Source organism: Aythya marila, assembly GCF_965140915.1.
Source record: "Aythya marila genome assembly, chromosome: 4".
NCBI classification, from domain to species: Eukaryota; Metazoa; Chordata; class Aves; order Anseriformes; family Anatidae; genus Aythya; species Aythya marila.
Genome location: NC_139045.1, coordinates 76794035 through 76812289, shown reverse-complemented (window position 1 = coordinate 76812289; position 18255 = coordinate 76794035). Strand labels below are relative to the sequence as shown.

The 18255-nt window shown below is 64.0% G+C and overlaps 2 protein-coding genes across 2 annotated transcripts in view; one reads left to right on the top strand and one right to left on the bottom strand.

Moving 5' to 3' along the window:
- Positions 1–18255, bottom strand: part of LOC309877900 (dedicator of cytokinesis protein 2-like) — a 66520-nt gene that overhangs the window by 14336 nt on the left and 33929 nt on the right. The gene's annotated exons all lie outside the window — the stretch shown is intronic.
- Positions 155–17433, top strand: LOC309877901 (uncharacterized protein). The gene is made up of 4 exons (XM_082759765.1): positions 155–198; positions 9988–11869; positions 14415–14489; positions 17118–17433. The coding sequence occupies exons 2-4, from the start codon at positions 10359–10361 to the stop codon at positions 17308–17310; spliced, it is 1779 nt and encodes a 592-aa protein (XP_082615891.1). The 5' UTR covers positions 155–198; positions 9988–10358; the 3' UTR covers positions 17311–17433.

Sequence of the window (18255 nt, the reverse complement as noted above, 5' to 3'; positions counted from 1 at the left end):
CCGTCCCCGCTTGGGGGCACCGCCCGCGGCTCCCCCCCGCCCCGGCCCCGCCGCCACGGGGCTGTCCCGGCCCCGCCCCTCCCCGCCGGCTCCGCCTCCCGGTACCGGCGAGCCCGCGCGGCTCCGCCCCGGCCGTGCCCCGCGCACGCCGCCCCGCGCCGCTGCCGCCCCGCGCCCGCCGCCGCCGCCGAGCAGCAGGTACCGGGCGGGGAGCGGGGCGCACGGGGAGGGGGCGGCGGGGCCGGGCCGGGCTGAGCCCCGCGGGCATCGGCCCTGCGGAGCCCGCTCGCTGCGCCGGGGCCGGGAGCCGGGGCGGAACGGGGAGCCCCGGGGCCGGGAGCCCGGAGCGGTGCGGGCAGCCCGGGGCCGGCGCCGGGACCCCGGGGCAGCGCGGGGACCCGCGGCCGGGAGCCGGGCGCAGCAGCCCCCGGGATGCGCGGGGGCCGGGGGGGGCCGGGGGCGCGGTGCCGGCTTGCCCGGCAGGGAGCCGCGGTGCCCGGGCGGCCGTGCCCGTTCCTCCTCGCCGCCGGAGCTCGGAGCCCGGCCCCGGGCAGCCCCGGCTCCCCGTGCTGCGGGGGTCGCAGCGCCCCGGGGCTCCTCTCGTCTCTGCCTGGGGAATGGCGGGGGGCACGGTGCCCGCGGCACCCACACCCTGAGCAGAGGTGGCCGGTGGCACCCGCACCGAACACATTGCTGAGGCTGTGCCGGGGTCCCTGGGGGCACGTGGCCGTGCTGGGGGCTGTGGCCGAGGGGATAAATCTGGTGTTGGGCGCTGCTGTGTTACAAGGGTTGAAGACCCCCGGGGTCTGGTCCCTGCACCGCAGCCCTCCTGCCCTGCCGCCTCCCCCAGCCCGTGGCACCTCCGCTCGCAGATCGACTCCTGCGGGAGATGTGGGCACGGAGCTGGGCTCCAGCAGCAGCCTGCCTGGCTCAGCCCGGCTCACTGCTGTCCCTCGGCTGGAGACACGTCCATCAGCCAGAGCCGTGTTTGTGTTTGACACGCGCACACACATGATCCCAGGGATGTCACTTTCGGTACTGCACGCTGCGCTGATGCCGGCCGCGGGTACGGCTGCTGGCGCTGGAGGGATTCAGCCCACGTTGCTGCCAGCAGCTCCCAGTGCCGTGTTCTGTGCTCAAGGCCTTTGTGTCTGCCGGCGGGGCTTCAGCAGCTGGGGCGGTGGGAGCGGGGCCGGGGCAGCCGTAGCTGCTGCCCATGAAATACAAAGGCACGGCTCCTGTGGACTGCTCGAGTCCCTCTCCTCCCCGCAGGAGTGCGCGTGGAACTGAGTCGGAGCTGCAGCTCCTCGCGGAGACACGCAGGGTGTTGGGAGAAGGGGTCTCCACGGAGCCGTTTTTTCTGGTCAGAGCACGAGGTGGACACGTGTGAGTAATCGCTGGGACCCGGCTTTGTGGCTGTGTGCCCAGAGAGGGACAGTGAGAGCTGCGTGCCCGTGGCGGGGCAGGGTACTGCTTGCCAGCCTGCTGCTGCCAGCACCTCCCAGGGCACAGGAACAAGCCCTTTGGGACAGGCAGGGATGCCAGGGTCCGCTGGCTGTGTCCCCTTGCTGGCGGCCTGCCTGAGAAGGGGACCAGGAGCTGCCCAAGTCCCTCCTGGGCTTGGAAGCAGCTCCAGGCAAGAGCTGGCACAGGCTGGCGGCCCTGGTCCTGTCCTGGCAGGTTCCACATCTGCTGGGAAGTGCTCAAAATCCTTCCCGTGCGCTTGGAGAAGCAGAGTGGATTTAAACACAGAAGCTCCTTTAGACTGAGGTTATCTTCTTTACAGATCATAATTATTATAATTATTTAATAGTATGGTAGTGTTCAGAGGCCACAAATAATTAGTGGGTTCATTTGCATCTGTAGTAACAATACTTCAGTCGTAACCAGTGCTTTTGGACGGGGTCTGTCTCGTGTGCTTGCAGTGGTACTCGTACCACCCTGGCTGCTTTGTGGGTTGGGAAACCGAGGCACGCGGCAAAGACACTTGCTAATTCCTAAATTCCCCTGGTAGTGAGTGTTGTCTAAGGCGCATAAAGATAAAGGGGGGCCGGCTGCTAGATGGCATTGGAAATCCACTTAAAGGCAGGAATTTGTATTCTGAGATGACGTTCTCCGCACTGGTGCTGGGAAGCTGCAGCCGCAGAGGCCTCCTGCTCCCGCTGCCAGGGCTGCAGCCTGCAGACGGTGCGGCGGTGGGACGGGGGCACCGGTCCCCGTGGGGCCGTGGGCTCGGAGCTGCAGGGGCAGCGGGGCTGCGTGCCCCCCGTGGGGCTGCGCCAGGCTCCCCGGGACGGGTGCACGCGAGGCAGGGCATTGTGGCCGTCTGCCCGTGAATTGCTGGGCGGCAAAACCTTTCTAGCTTTTTCCAGAAATGTGCTTTGTGGACAGCTTGTGGCTTTCTAATAAAATTCCTGGCATGTGAAGGAGCACATCCAGTCCCCGTCTGCCGGGGCTCCCCAGCCCGCAGGCTGCTGGCTGGCGGCGTGGCTCCAGATGGAGAGCGGAGCCCGGTTCTGCGAGGGGTGACATGCTTCTCCCTGGGAAAGTGCGGAGCTGTGGGATGGCTTGTGACGAGCTGTGTCTCCTGTGACCACGAGCCTTTAGGCCATGTCCTATTTTGTTTGTCCTGTAATCACTCTGGGGACAGCCTCTGCTGGAGGAAGCACCGGCCGAGCCTGCCTGCTCTCGAGGCCAGGTCTGTGTCAGGTGTTTTCCCCATGTCCGTGCACCTGCACGAGCTGTCTCTGAGACTCAGAAGAATGCAGTGTGCCCACGCCACATTTGCTGGGAAGGAAGCAGACGAAGGGGTGCCTTCTTCCCATGGTGGTCTCTTCTGTAGCCTCTAGGAAAGGCAGCCAAGTAGTGCTGCGCAGCCCAGGAGCTGCAGGCTGCACGGGAGGTGTTCATGCCTCCCACTGAGGAGGTTAAGGAAAGCCTCGGGATGTAAAACAAACTCCTAACCTCCTCCTGCTCTGTACTGCCTGGTCTGCCTGTGTTCCCCTGGGCAGGTCACTCTGCCTCTTCATGTCTCATTTGAAATGGTGACAGTGGTGCTCCTCTGCATTGCAAAGAGGTGGGAACGAAAGCAAGTCACAGCAAGAACACAGCCACTACTGCCACCACAGCCATATTAGCATCCGTGGGAGACAGAGGAATAATTTGGCTTCCACAGGCTTCTAAAGGCTTTCTCCAACGGTTTTGCATCTTGCTGCATCTCCTGGCCATGTAGTCTCCACCTGACAGCACCAGTGTATCTGCAGTTGAAAGAGGGAAGCACGATGTGACGGTGAGATGACGGCCTCTGGGTGCCGGGAGGGCGTTGTTGCTTCTTCATGGGTTTTGGTGTCCTTTTTGCTGGGCACCGGCCGTGGGACCCAGGCAGGGGCTGCAGAAGCCTCAGGCAGCCCTGGAGAGGTGCTGGGGCCTCAGGGAGCACCCGGGCTGGGCTGGGGGCTCCTGCCATCTCCAGGGCCCCTGGACTGGGAGAGTGACTCATTTTCCTGCAGAGCTCTTCAGCCAGTGACCTAAATAAAGATGTGTGCAGATCCCTTGGCTCGTGCGAGCTGCCACTTCCACCAGGCACCTGCTGTCACAGAAAAGGGACCTTTGTGCCAGCAATGCTCCTCTGGGGCACCCAAGTGGCATCTGCAGTGAGCGTGCGTGGTGGTGTGAGTCCTTCAGGGCACTGCCCCAGCTCAGGGAATTTGCTGTCCTCAGATGGAGCTGTTTGGGTGTTCCCAGTAGAGCCCTGGGGGTGCTGGAACAGAGCGCGAGACCTTGCCTTGGGTGCTGGTGGTGGAGAGGTGTTCAGCCCCCACGGGAATGGGCGAAGCTGTGGGGGTGACGGAGGAGCAGGGAGCTGGCCTCGAGGGTGTGGGCAGGGCTGCCCCTGCTCAGCACCACCAGCCTGCGCCATGGAAGGGGCCTGCGTCCTCGTGGCAAAGCACACGGGCTCCGAGCTGAGGAGGGAGAAGAGCTGTTCAAGCAAAGCACGGTACTGGCACAAGCACAAACGGATATAAACTGGCCGTGATTAAGTGCCTGCAGGAAATTAGGAGGCCTGCACGCCTCCAAACAGCCGGGTGCTGGAAGAGCCTCCAAGAGCAGCTGCGAGGGCAGGGCACGTGCTGGCTTCGTGCTGGCGCTGCCCCTGCGAGGAGCTGGGGTTTGGCGTTGCTGGCTGCTGAGGAGACGCTCTCCGTCCTCCACCCCCACGTCCCGTGGATGCTCCACGCCGAGTACAAACGTGCCGAGTCCTCTTGGAGCCAAAATGGGATTAAGTCCTGCTACCGGCTGATGTATTGAGAACCTGGCTCCTGCCTGGTCATCGGCTGTGCGCAAATGCCTCATCCTCTGTTTCCTCCTGTGCTTGCCGTAGCACCTCATCCCCTTTCAGAGATCAGGGACAGCAAAGGTTTTGTCCCAAGAGGAACCGTTGTACCCAGTAGTGGAGCTGGGTAATTAGCTGTTCTCTTCTGCAGCTCCAGAAGAATATGACTTCCTCTCTCATAAATCTAATCTCCCAGCTTCCTGCGTCTTGAGGAGAAGATTTATGTGTCTGCTCTGGTTTTCCTTCTTCCACAGACGTTGCCAGGAGGAGGAGGAGGTGGAGGATGGGTGGAGAAGGGGCTGGGGCCGTGCAGGATCGCTGCCGGGCACGGGGGCAGCTGGGACCCCGTGGTGGTGCCTGCAGCCCTGGGTCCGGTGCCCAGGGTTTGTCCAGCAGTGCTGGGCTGGTCTCTGCTGGCGTCGTGGTGTCGGAAGGAAGAGCTGGGCAGGGCTGTGCCGTCCTGGTGTGGGGAGACGAGAGCAGGCAGGCAGCTGGAGGCTGTGCCTCCGCTCTGCAGCATCTCCGGTGGATGGAGGAGCAGGTGTGAAGCAGGGCTTTGTTCCTCTGAGCCCAACCCTGCAGCCCACGTATCAAGATAGAGCATGGAAAGATTTGCTGCCTCTCTTACAAGATTTACCAGCCCATTAATCAGGACGGGCCGGAGCAGTGCCACTGTCGCAGGCCCTCGCTCTCCAGGAGGGATGTGCAGGGCCTGGGCTGCGGGCAGGAGCTGACGGCGCTGGCAAGGTGCAGGGCAGTGATGCACCACCGGGCTCTGGACACCAGCACCTGCAGCACAGCAGCAGGTTCGTGGACCTGAAGGACGCCGGGCTGATGTGAGTCGGAGCCTCAGTGCCGGCCGTGAATCCCAGACGTTTGGAGAAAGACTTGATGCGTGTGGGGGCAAGGGCAGCCTGAGCGCGGGAGCATCGGCATTGCAGTTCGGTGGTGCCGGTGGCCAGGCAGTGGGGAAGCAGCCTGTGTCCCTTCCACGGCTCCTGGGTCTCGTTCAGCTGATGGGACATCTGCTCCCAGCTGCACTGAGCATCCAGCATATCTGGCGAGCCCATCACTGGAGTCCTCATGTCATCTATTGCATTACAGTGGCGTCATCTGGTTTTATCTATAAATCATCGCGTATGACTTGCTGCTTGTAATTCCCATGTGAACAAGAGGAGAAAAACACTCAGACCTCAAGCAATTGCCAAGACGGAGGATCCACCACCATCTAAATTCTTTCCAAATTGCTCTCACACTGGATGACCTCACCTTTCAAGAAAGTCATTCCCCATCTGAACGTGCTGACCACCAATTTCCAGGCACTGTTTTGTTGCACTTTACCTGCAAGGCTGCAGGGGAGTGCCATTCCCCACAGCACAGACCCCTCTTTGCAGTGCCTGTTCCCTGCCTCTTGCATGGCACTTTTGCCATTCTCATTCCTTATCCTTCTCTCAGTCTTTGTATCATCTGCACATTTTATCGGTGCTGACTTTTCTTCTTTGAGGTCACTAATAGCCAGTGTTAGCGCGGGGCCCTGGCCGCCCCTCCACAGGACCTGAGCAGAAGCACGGCTAATTGGTGATGATCGCTGGATGATTATGTCTTGAGACATGCTGGTTAGCCAGTTTTTAATCCATTTAATGTGTGCCACATTGCTTTCGTACCATTCTGCTTTCTTCGTCAAAATGTCAAATGCCTTACAGAAATCTCAGTCTGTTCCATCGAGGCTTTTACCTTCGTCGACCAAACTGGGAACCTCATCAAAACAGACAGAAAATTAGTTTGATGAACCATGTTTCCTATAACCCCGTGCTGACTGGCACGACTGGTACATGCTGCCATCCTTCATCTGTCATTAATCAAGCTCTGCATCTGTTCCCACCGCTGCCCGCAGAGGCACCAGGCTGGTGGGTCCCCGTGCCAGCCCCCCCGGTGCCTCTGCGCTCAGGGCTCTGCGGGTCTGACCTCCTGCCTGCGCCGGGCTCTCCTGTGGCCTTGGTCCTGTAGCACCGTGGCGTCCCCACCTCCACACCTGCAGGAGTGCTGCGTGCCAGGGTGCCCACAGCTCTGGTGGGTTCCTCACCTCCGGGAGCATGGCTGCCCTGCCCTGCCCTGCCCTGCCTCCTCCACGGGTGCGCACGGGGAGGTCTCCTCGGGGCCAGCAGCAGCACGGGCAGAGCCAGCCTGCCCTCCTCAGTGCAGCTCCGCTGGCAAAGCTGGGAGAGGAACACTCTGAATCCCTGGTGCCTGCCTGCTCCCTGCCCTGTGCACATGGGCAAAAGCAAAGCATGGGGAGCCCTCCTGCCCCTGCATCAGCTGCTGGGGGTGCACAGAGCTGCTTGTGTTTGCTGGGTGTGAGGCTGGGGTGCAGGCGTGCGCAGCCCTTACACACGCTTGAGCAGGGACTGCTGGAGAGCTGCTGGCACAGGGCACCTGAGGACAGCCTCAGCCACCACGCAGGAGCGAGGACAGCTCTCATCCTTCAGCTGTCCCCTCCCCTGTCTGCCTGTATCCCCAGTCCTGGTCATCCCCCTCCAGAGGGGAGCTGCTGCAGTCCTGGGCTGACAGCAGCTTGGCCCTAAAGGGGCTGACTCAGTTTCAGGACCCCAGAAGGGCTCCAGCTTTGTAGCACCACGTTACTCAGCACGGCAAGACCAAGCAAAGCAATCTGTGCCTTGTTTTGGGGAGGGTGGCACCATCAGGGAACGCTTCTGCTCCTGTGCCTTCCGTCTGGCAGCTCGGGTCCTGCACAAGGTGCCCAGGGGCAGGGAGCCGTGGGCACAGGAAGATTTGTGGGCTGTGGTGCCCTGCTGGGAGAGCAGCGCTTGTGCAGGCGCCTGGGTGAGCATGCAGGCTCGTTGGCATACACCGTCCCGAGTGCCATCTCCCAGTAAACAAGCTTGAAGATAGCAGCTGGAAAGCCCTGGTGCGGCTGAGTGCCGCGTGCCTGTGCTTCCTGCACAGCCCCTTCCCTGTGGCCCTTTCTGTGCATTCAAAATGTCCCTGGAGCCGTACTTCCAGCTGGATCTATTGGCAGAGCTGTTTCCTTCAGCTTCGGCTCCGGTACGGGGGGGTACATGAGGTACAGCAGCCGCTCGGTTCCACGGTCCTGATTCAGTCCCACAGCAGGACTCATTAGCACCAGAAGATGCAGGCATGCTGGAAACAGTGCCTGAGCACAGCACTAAATCTGACCGTGCTGTGATGCATATGCAGAAGGACGAGTGGGAGGGTCCTAGCTTTTGGTGTTTGACTCCCTTAGAACTGTTCTCCAAATGCAGTTAGTGCATGTATAATTTATAGACTTTTTCTTTGTCCTTGTGGCATGTCTCTGATCTCTCCAGCGGAGCGCGGTTCGGGAGGCAGGGGGTGCCTCAGCGGATGCCCCACTGACTGACAGCGTCGTGTTGGCTGTGCAGGCAGTGAGGTGTGCTGGTCTCACTCTGCCGTTGGCCGTGGCTCAGCCTGGTCCCCCTGGGAGCTTGCAGGGTCTGTGTCTGCCCCCACTGCCTGGACTGTGCCGGGAGTGCTCCTGCCCCGTGCTTGGCTGTTGGAGTGGCTCCTGGCACCCCTGCCCCATGCCCATTAGCATCCTCATTAAGAAAGTCTCCGGAGCGGGGTGGCCACACAAGCTGTCCTCTGGGAGCGCTCAGCCAGGCTGCACTGGTGCTGACCCCCATGCAGGGGCACGATCCAGCACAGAAACGTGCCAGCCCATCCATCCCCTGCCACTGAGCGTGTTTCCCGTACTGGCACAGCCGTAGCTGGGGTTGCTGGTCCCACGCTGCGGGGCTGGACTGGGTCCTGTGGTCCTGCAGGCTCTGCCCTGTTCCATGCGGTGCCAGCACGGCCACTGCCTCAGGCATGCACAGAGCTCGGCTCTCCAGTGAGCTCCCTCCCCTCCTCAGCCTGTTGCTGTCCATACTAATGAGATGCCCCATCCGCCGGCCATGCCTTCGCCGCGTCCTGCCTCACAAACACCTCCCGGTGTCTGGGCACAGCTCCAAGACTGGGGAAGGGAAGCGCCGGGCGGCTGGCTGCTGGCGCGTGGAGCAGCATCCCGACTAGCGCTGGACGAGGGGTGCAGAGGCGTGAGACGTGGGTCCCCCGCACTGGCAGGGCCGGGCCAGGCCCTGGCTGAGCCTGCTGCTGCTGGGCTCGCTGTGGTCCTGGGGAGGCGCAGGAAATCCAGCCCAGCTGGGAAGTTTGCTCGTTCCCAGTGCATGGGGACTCCAGGCTGCTGTGCTGAGTCAGCTGCTTTGGTGCAGTGAGAGCAAGGCAAGGCGGCGAGCGGGGCCGGGGGGCCTGGCTGCAGGGAGGGCGAGAGGGCTGTGGGGGGAGCAGAGCTCCCAGCTCAGTGTGCTGCAGCAGTACGGGGCTGGGGGTTCCCTGGGCTACATGGTGGGGTTGGCACCACCAGTGCCAGCTGCGGGATGCAGGGCACGGCATGGTGCCAGGGGCACCCATAGCACTGTGCTCCTTGCCCGTGCCCAGGCACCTGTGGGTGTCTGCAGACCTCAAGTGCAGGACAGCAAGCCATGAGTCTGAGCAGTGTCACTCCCTGCCGGGGCTGGCGACTCCCGCTCTGCCCCCCAGTGCCTCCTTCTCACAATGCTGCTTCCCAAAACGAGCCACAAATCCTCTGTGCCCAGGGGAGCAGGGGCTCCTGAGCAGGGCTCACAGGCATGTGCCATGTACCTGAGCAGTGCGAGGGCCGGAAGGGTGCCCAGTGACCACTGTGGGTGCAAGAGATCCGGCTGTGCGTGGGGGCCTGGTGTTGGTTGGGGTCAGGGCTGGGGAAGGGGTTTGCTGTGCAAAACCCTGCATGGGGAGGAGGCGCTGTGTGCAGCTGTGTGCCAGCGACAGCGGGGCTGGGGGGTCCTCCCTGCGTGGGAGCCCTGCTCGCAGCCAGGGCAGCCTGCCCCAGCGATGCCCGTCTCAGAGAGGAGCCCAGCACTGGAAGCTGCCATCCCAGATGCAATGCCTCTTCTTCCTCGAGGCTGGTTCTCACATGCCCAAATTGGCTAAATGTCCCCAAGTCACAGCCTCGTCCCGTGCACTGAGCTGCTCTCCCACGCCCGCAGCCCTGCCCCACCTCCAACAGGTGGCACGTGCAGGATGGGACCCTGTGCCCCATACACGACGGGTCCTGTGCCTCTGCAGCCAGGTCCCACATAGGTTGGGCACCCCACGCCTTGTCCAGCCCCATGCACGGCGGGTGCCCCCTGCCTGTCCATCCCCACGTACGAGCCCCCTGTGCCCAGCGCAGCCTGACCTGCTCCTCTGCGCTGTTCCTGTCCCGTCCCGCTGTGCCCCTGCAGCACGGGCTGCCTGCTCCCAGCGCCCTCTGAACACGAGGTACCAAGCCCCAGCAAGGCAGAGCTATTTTTAACAGCTTCTTCTGCTTGATTTGAGCTGTGAACTTGTAACGTGTTTATGCTAAAGGGGTTTCTTTTTTTCCCTTCTCCTTTTGTGCTGAGGAGGCAGCGCCAGAGATCAAAGCTTGTCTCTTCGCGTTTTGTGATGGCCGCGCTGGGTGGGAGGGTGTGCAGGGGCCGGTGGCTCCACGGGGCAGCCAGAGACGTCCCCGTCCCCATCCACGGGAGAGAGCAGGCAGCAGGGCTGGGGCTCACCGCCTTTCTCTGTCCCCGCAGGTCTGGGAGCCAGGAGCCATGCGCAGGGACGGCTGGCACCCGGTGCCCTGGGGAGCCCACCGTGAGGGGCACTGAGCCCGGGCGGAGGCAGCGGGACCATGGGCTGCTGGCACCAGCGGGGAGGTGCGGTGGCGGGCAGGGCCGTCAGGGCGTCAGCGTGCCGCGGGCTGTAGGGGCTGTGCGGCGGGCGGCGTGCCCAGCAGCCCCTCGCCCGCCTCCCACACGGCATCCCCTCTCCGCGGCAGCACGGGATGAGGCCGCCCAGTGCCCCGGCCAGCTCCGGGGACGGGCGCAGCGCAGGGCTCCGAACGCCAGAGCTCGGCCCCGCTGCAGCGCCCCGCCACAGGGCCTCGGCCCCGGGGCCGTGAGCCATGGTCAGCAGGGAGCCCCTTCCTGGGCCGGCCCCCGCCAGCGAGGGCGGCCAGGAGAAAGCCATGACGGTGCGCTCGGTGCTGCTCAACCGCGACTCGCCCGACATCGAGAGCCGCCTCCAGCGCCGGCGCAACCGCACGCAGCAGGTCCGCTTCAAGGACCTGGTGGAGGGCAGCGCGGAGCAGGCGGGCAGCCCCCCACCAGGGCCCGCGGCCGCCCCTGGCCCCAACACCCCACGTGCCTCGCCGCCCCCCAGGGACGCCCCTGAGCCGGCGGCTCTCTGTGCCTCGCGGCGGAGCTGGCCCCAGGCCCAGCCATGCTCGCTGACGCTGCCCATGCCCAGGAAGGCGTGCGCGAGCGCTGCCATCCAGACCTCCCCCAGCCTGCAGAAGCCCTTCCCAGCCTCCCAGCCCCGCAGTAAGAGTGTCTGCGACATGGCCGGGGTAGTGGGGCTGCCCACCGCCCTGGGGAGCGCCCGCTGCCCGGGGGGCCCCTCGCCCACCCCCTCCGTCCGGGCTGTGCCCCCACACGTGCCCGGCAGCCTCCCCGCGCATGAGCGTGCCGCCGCCCTCACCCAGCGTGCTGCGGCGTGCCATGCGTCACCGCCACCGCCCAGGGATCCCTGTCCCCCTTATCCGGGCACAACCGGGTGCCCTGCTGCCAGCTGTACCTCCCCAGCCAAGAGCTGCCCCCCTGAGCCCTGCGCCCGGCTCTGCGGGAACCCCAGGGGCAGCCGGAGGCCCTCCCAGCGCCCGGCCTCTGTGCCCTGCGGTCAGCCCCCGCTGCCCGCTGAGGTGCAGGGGCTCGGCCGGAGCGACTCAGAGCACAGCCTGCCCCGCGGGCGCCTGCTGCCCCAGCCCTCTCCGCATTGCCAGCAGACCCTCCCCACCGCGCACATCCAGGGGCTCCGCCAGCCAGCTCAGGGCACCCCCCCCCGGGACCCCCCACCACCCCAGCACCAGCTCTGCAGCTCGCCATGGGGGGGGCCCTGCTGCACCCCGCCAGCCCCCATCCTACCAGCGCCAGGCTGGCACAGCTCAGCCGCCACACCGGAGAAGACACCAGCTGCGCTTGGCCGTCTGGACACCCGTGACGGCATCAGCAGTCGGCTGCGGGCCGCCGATCCCGGGCACGGCCAGGCGGGACCAGAGGGACACGGGGAGCTGCTGCCCCCGGCCCTGCAGGGCTCCGGCACCGGGACTCAGCTGGGCGGGCGGGCGCCAGAGGCCCCCCAGCACGGGCAGCCCTGCCTCACCGCCCAGCAGTCGGAGACGCTGCGCCACGTCCAGGACCTTCTGCAACTGGTGGTCGCAGCCAAGGGGCCAGTGGCAGCACCGGTGGGGGACGAGCGCGCCCGAACATCTCAGGGACAGGGCCCTGCGGGGGCGCAGGGGGACCTGCAGTCCCAGCTGCAGTCACTGGAAGGGGTGCTGGAGACCAGCCAACAAACCATCCGAGTGCTGCTGGACGTCATCCAGGACCTGGAGAAGAAGGAGGCCCAGCGGGACGGGTGAGCAAGCGCAGGTGGGGGGCGGGGGGCAAATGTCCTTCGGGGGGCTGTGAATGAAAGACGGGTGGCCAGGGCCCTTGTCAAGGGCTCGGTCTCTGGTGCTGCCGGTCTGTGCCACAGGAACGGCCCCCACTGTCTGTCCTGCCCATCCCTGCTCTGTAGGTCAAGGGCAGGGCATGCCCCGGGGCAGTTTTCTTGGCCTCGTTTGTGTTTTGCGGTACCAAGCGCTGCCCGTGGCTCGGGATATTCCCGTTAACAACTTGCTAGGATTCCTCTGGGTTGGCCGCCAGCAAGGCAGAGGGTCCTGTGCTGGGAGCCTGCCATGCCCAGGGGGCACAGCCTGGGGGGCTTGGCAGGGTTTGGCACGCTCTGCCTGTTAATGAACCTTAACGAACCGTCTGTGTCTGAGGTGGCCCAGGTGACTGGTGCCTGCTGATGGGGACATCGCCTGCGCCAGCTGCAGGTGGCATCGCCGGTAGGGCTCTGCTGGGCTTCAGCAGCGTGCGACAGCCCAGGGCACTGGGACGGGACAGCTCATTAGTTTGGCAGCTCATTAGTTTGGCCTCATGCTGGCAAGGGGCCGCGCCTGGCACGTGCACCAAGCCGGGTGTTTGCCATGGCAGCGAGCTCAGGGAGGCAGGGGGCACCCGGCGTGAGGTCCTGCCCTGCCAGAGGGCACCTCCTGCGGGTCCTGTCCCTCCCGCCTGCACAAGCGCTTAATTGTTTAACCAAATTAAGTGGCTGCTAAATAATTCCTTCCACTTAGGGCCAATAATAGCAGTAAGGATCCCACAGAACCGCTAGTGAGAGTGCGAAGGCAGGCAGGGCAGCTCAGAGCGGGCTGTGGTGCCCAGCTCCCCCCCGCAGCATCCCACTGCCGCTGAGCCACCCACCCGCACCCCGCCTGGCCTCGCTCCTCGGGGCTGTGTGGGGGCTGCTGCCCGTGCTGGGCAGAGGGCATGGCCCTGGGGTGCCCCTGCCTGTGGGGTGCCCCCAGAGGGGCCCCGCTGATCAGGGCTGTGTCCCAGCCTGGCTCGGCGCGGGCAGGTCCAGAGCAGAGCCCGTCGAAAGGGCAGATCTGCTCCCACGGTCAGAATTGAGTTTGTCTGCTCAGGAAGCTGATTTAGCTTCACCGTGGGGAGCTTAATTAAGATCTCGGCTCCATATACTGTTGCAGTCAAATGAGCAAACGCTGCCCAGAGACATAAGGAATGGGGTAGGAAATCACATAAAAGATTTTCCTAGTGTCCTTCTGCTGAGGAACAGCCTGGCCTTATTTGCCACGGGTCAGCGTCCCGGCAGACCTGCGGGTGGCCCCGAGGCACCGTGCACCCCGGCGCTGCCACCAGCCCCGGCACTGCTCGCCCCATAGTGCAGCCTCACAGGGCCCGGGTGTCGCCCAGCAGCAACTTCCCGAGCCAAACGTCTGTCCCCACGTTAGCTCTCATCCTGACAGAGGCGCAGTTTATACAACATTAGGTACACGTGTACACACACCTTCTATATACGCATATAAAAGGTATCATGATCTAATTTATGTGCTAGAGTATAATCCCAATTGTAATATGTAATTTGGTGCATTAAAAGACCTAGTTTCCGAGGGCTGAGAACAGTCATGATCAAGGTCGAGTAAGAGGAGAACGATTCAAGCAGGAAGCTGTGACTGGTATTTGGGACAGGGGGGTGTTTTCTCAGCTGTCCCCCAAAAAGCCACAGCCTGCACTGCCTGAGGGGCACAGGAGGTGAGGAGGCAGCCGCTAGGGTGACCGACAGCCTTTAGGGGGGCCCTTTCCCCACAGCTCTCAGAGCAGCTGGTGCCAGGGGCTGGGGCTCGGTGCTGCACAGGGAGACGCCCCAGGGAGCTGCTGAGCTCCGGCAGGGCAGCAGGATGCAGCTGGGCGAGGATGCATCGGGGCAAGTGTTTAGCACTAGCAGCAGAATACCATTTTCTGCAGAGATCTGGGAGGAGGACTGGCTTTGGGGCTGAGCTGACCTTTGGGGCTCATCAGCCATCTCTGCTTTATTTAAGTCCCTTGCACCTTCCCTGGAGGAGGCTGCTTCTTTGATACAAAAGCTTCAAAAAGAGAGAAATCCTAAGTCCAGCGTAGGCTGGCGATTAGGCTGGCACATCTCCCTCTGCCCATCTGTCAGGGCACTGCTGTGTGCTGTGAGTGCTCCTCCCCGTCCCCACGCTGCCCATGGCCCCGCTCCCTGCAGGTGCTGTGCGTGGGGAGATGCATAGTGTCCTGGGGTGTCCCTGGGCACGAGGTACAGCTCTGGGGTGGTGATAAAATGAGGCTGACAGCGTGCAAAGGATTCAGGGCTTCTGCCATGCCTGCCTGGTTTGCAACCAACTGAGAAATCTGCTGAGCTGAGAGGCACCGTGCTTGGCCTGGCATCAAAGAGCATCGCACGGGGTAGGAGAGGAGCGGGGATCCCGGGAGCAGAGGGGCCCCTGCCGGCCGGTGTACGTGCTGTGGGGCAGCTGAGGGCCTGGGGGAGGCACAGGAGTCTCCAGGCTCACAGCACTTGTGCTCTGTTGCAGGCGACACTCGTACCGGACAGGGCAGGACATTGCCAACTGCGGGACCTGCCGGGACTGCGCCTGCATCATCTACAGGTACGAGGCAGCTCTGGGGTGTTCCCGGTGGGGCTCCTGCTCTCCTCTGTCCCCATTCCAGGTACCACACTCCTAGCGTGGCTACGAGGCAGAGCAGGGCAGGTCCCAGCTCCCAGGGGGGACATGGCACGACAGTTGCAGCTTTTCCATGGCCCCCCAGCCCCACCGTGCTGCCCGCCCCTCGGGCATTGCTGGTGTGCCAGAGGAGGCTCGCACGACCTGAGGGACGATTGTGGCACCATAAGACACCTGGGTGCACGCTGCAGCACCTCCCTCCCTGCCTCCAAACTGGCACCCCAGGGACAGGAGGGGTGCTCAGGGGCAGAGCTACAGCTGCTCGGTGCCGGTGCCGTGGCTGCTGCCCAGGGCAGCGTGCCTGTCCCCACGCCAGGCTCAGCTCACCACGGCCAGAAGGCCAGGGCTGCGTCCTGGTGTCCTTGGCTCTGAACCTGGGCCCTTTGTCACTGTGGGGGCAGCTCTGGCTTCCCCTCACGGCTGCTGTTTGTTTCACAAGGGATGGTGGGCTGGCTGGCAGCTGAAAGGAGATCTGCTCTGATGAGGTGACAGGGAATTTATCTTCTCTAAAAGCAACGTGTTGGGGGAAAACCTCCTTACAGGAGCGCTGGGCTTGCTAGCTCTGAGTCTGGGCTGTGTCATCCGTGCGTGAATTCACGCAGGTGCTGCTGTTGGGTGCTGGTTGTGCTGGGGAAGGCACCTGTCCCATGGCGGTGCCTGGGGCTGCCGGGGGACGAGTGCCCCTAGCAGTGTCCCTGGGCTGCCACATCCCTGCCATGCCAGGGCCTCACCAAGGTGCAGGACTGCAGTGCCTCGGCTCTGCTTCCCCAGGGTCACGGGGTGTGCACAGGAGCAGCCACTGCCCCGCTGCACTGCGTTGGGTGCCTGGGACGCGTGCGCTCTCCATGGGCACCTCAGGGCCAGGGGTGCCCCAGCTCTGTTCCCCTGTGCCCTGGCACCCTTACACCACTGCGGCACTGCTGTGGCTGTGTCTCTTGTTCCCGGCTTATTTACGCCAGAGCCAACAGCCAGCTCCCCCTCCTTAGCTCATGGGGGCCTTCAGTGCTAATTGGGACTGACGAGCCTGTCTCCACGCGGCACTGCGGCTGGGAGATGTCACTGCTGCGGGAGGTGGCTTCATGTAACAGCCAGGCTCCCGCTGAGGGCTCCCGCTGGGTTTAGCTGCCACCTCCGTGATGGGAAAAGGCTCCGGTGGGACATGGGGTGGGGGCAGAGCGGGATGGGACAGGGGCAGGGGGGCACCACCATGGGCAGACCCCAGCCAGCAGCAGCGCACCCTCTCTGGCCCCGGGGCTGTGGCTGAGCACCTCACAGGGGCTGCACGCAGGCGGGGACAGAAGGTGGATCCCCTGTGGCGGGTGGTGAGGATGAGGACGGGTGGGCTGAGAGCACGGAGGGGAGGGGCTGCAGGGGTTCTGGCCGTGCTGCGAGCACCTCCCGACCTTTCCCTGCATGCGAGGGACATCAGCATCAGTATGCATCCACTGTTTCAAAGGGTGCTGCCACGGGGACCTGGTTTTGGGAGAGTTCCCCAGCGGTGTGATGGAACCTGTGGGGAATTACCCCTGCAGCAAGCACGTGCACCCTTCCTTGGAGCCCGGGAGCCCTGTTAGAGGCAGCTGGGGACAACGGGTGTCCTGATGGCATGCAGTGACACGAGCTGCCAGAACACCACACAGGAGCTTGCTGGGGTCCCCGTGTGCGTGGCCAGGCCACGTGCGTGGTGGCGGCAGAGGCAGCAGCACCTTGCTGATCAGAGGGGAGCCGGCTGGAGGTTGGAGCGCTCTCTGGGTGAGGAAGCATTACAGCACGTGGCTGCCGGCAGCTTGCCTGTGGGTGCTGCAGGGACAGCGGAGGGGACGTGCAGGAGACCTGGCGCCAGCGGTGGGTGATGCAGCCCCCCCTTCCCTACCCGGAACCATGGCACCCACGTGCCTTGCGTGATGAGCGGTGCCGGAGCCAGCAGTGAAGGCCTTGCATGCCTGGTGCCGCGGCTGCACTGGGCTCAGGGGAGGGCACTGGGGGTCTGTAACATCAGGGCTGGGTACAGCCCTTCTCCGGGGTGCTCAGTGCTAACCAGGGTCCCTCAGACCCTGGACCCCCCCCTGTATCTGCACCAGTTTCCAGCCTGGGCTGGTGGCCAGCTCCCACCCCAGGCAGGTCAGTACCCTGGGGGTTTGCTGCAGTAAGTCTCAGCGTTTCTTACTCTGAGCCACGGCTGCTCCTCCAGCTGGAGGGGTCCCCGCGAGCTGCGGTGGGGTGCCACATGCCCTGCTGCAGACCACAGGCAGGACAGGACGGCTGTCTGGGATGGGGACAGGTCCTGTGTGCACCCCTCTTCTCACAGCCCCACAGGATGCAGGCAGAGGGCAGCAGCTGGCTGCAGGAGGGCCTGTCAGCAGGACCAGGGCAGGGCCAGCACCCTCTTGGGTCACCGCTGAGCTGTGCCCGCAGTGAGGGGCTGGCAGGGAGCCGCAGGGAGGGAGCCTCAGGGCGCTGGGACCTGGGGGCACGAGGACTGGGGTGCAGGCGGCCCTGTGGGCGCAGGGCGGCGGCGAGCGATGCCTCTCACGCGGCCCCTTCTCCCTGCAGCGTGGAGCACGACTTTCGGCAGCAGGAGGGCCGCTTCCAGCGGGTGCTGAGCCACATCGAGGGCGAGGCGGCGCAGAGCTCCCCCGCGGCAGGGCCCGTCCCGCCGGCCAGGCAGGAGCCCTCGCCGGTGAGCAGGCTGCCTGCGAAGCTGGACTCAAAGAAATCCAGGCGCAAATGCTTCTGGTTCCTGTAACCGGGGCTGCCGAGGGGCACGAGCGCCCCGCGCCCACGAGGACCAACCCAGCTCTGACACCGCACAGGCTCCTTCCTCCTCTCCCTCCCTCTGACGTTAGGGTTTGGGTAGCACCAGCTTTTATATTTTTAACTGTTCAGTTTAATGTAACGAAGCCCCTGTGTAAATAAGAGGTGAGGGGAACAGCTGCTGTATTTAATGAGAAACCAATAAATTCTAGGGAGACGCTATTTTCGTTACATCCTCTCCCAGCTGTGCATTTCTGTTCTGGACGAGGACGGCGCAGCGGGCACACCCCACACAGGGCTGCGGAGCCCCCCAGCCCCATCTCCTCCCCATAGGCCCTGCTGCTCCAAGCCTGTCCTGGCTGCCAGCAGCTCCACGGCCCCGCAGGAGGCCCTACAGAGTCCCCCCCGAGGTCAGAAACACCGGGGGTCTCCTGCACCCAGGGGCCAGAGAGAGGAACCCTGTCCCTGCCCCGTCTCGGGTGGGAGGCTGGGCTGGGGTCCCAGGGACACTGCCGCTCCTTCTGCCAGCTCCTCTGCCTGGTAGGGCCAGGGAGCCTGGGGGGGCTGGGGGGCACCACACGGCCTGTCTGTACCCGGGGTGCTGTGGGACCCCGGCTGCCTCTCTCCACGCAGCCAGGGGCTGGAAATTCCCACTCCCACCCTTTGCAGCTGGCTGGTGGGGGAAGGTGGCCAGGGCCTCCCCGGCTGCAATATGCACTGGCTAATTACAGGCAGGCAGAAATTAGCAGCTCAAATCTTCCAGCCTCTGCAAGGCTGCCCACGAGAGGAGAAACTCAGCATCAGTTTAATGAGGGTCCTGGATGAAAGCAGCTGGTGGCGGCGGGTGGTGAGCATATGCTGAGCACAGTGCAGTGAATGTTCCCTGATGCTCCCCACAGTCCCGCCGCCACTGCCATGCTCTGGAGACCCCTGCGAG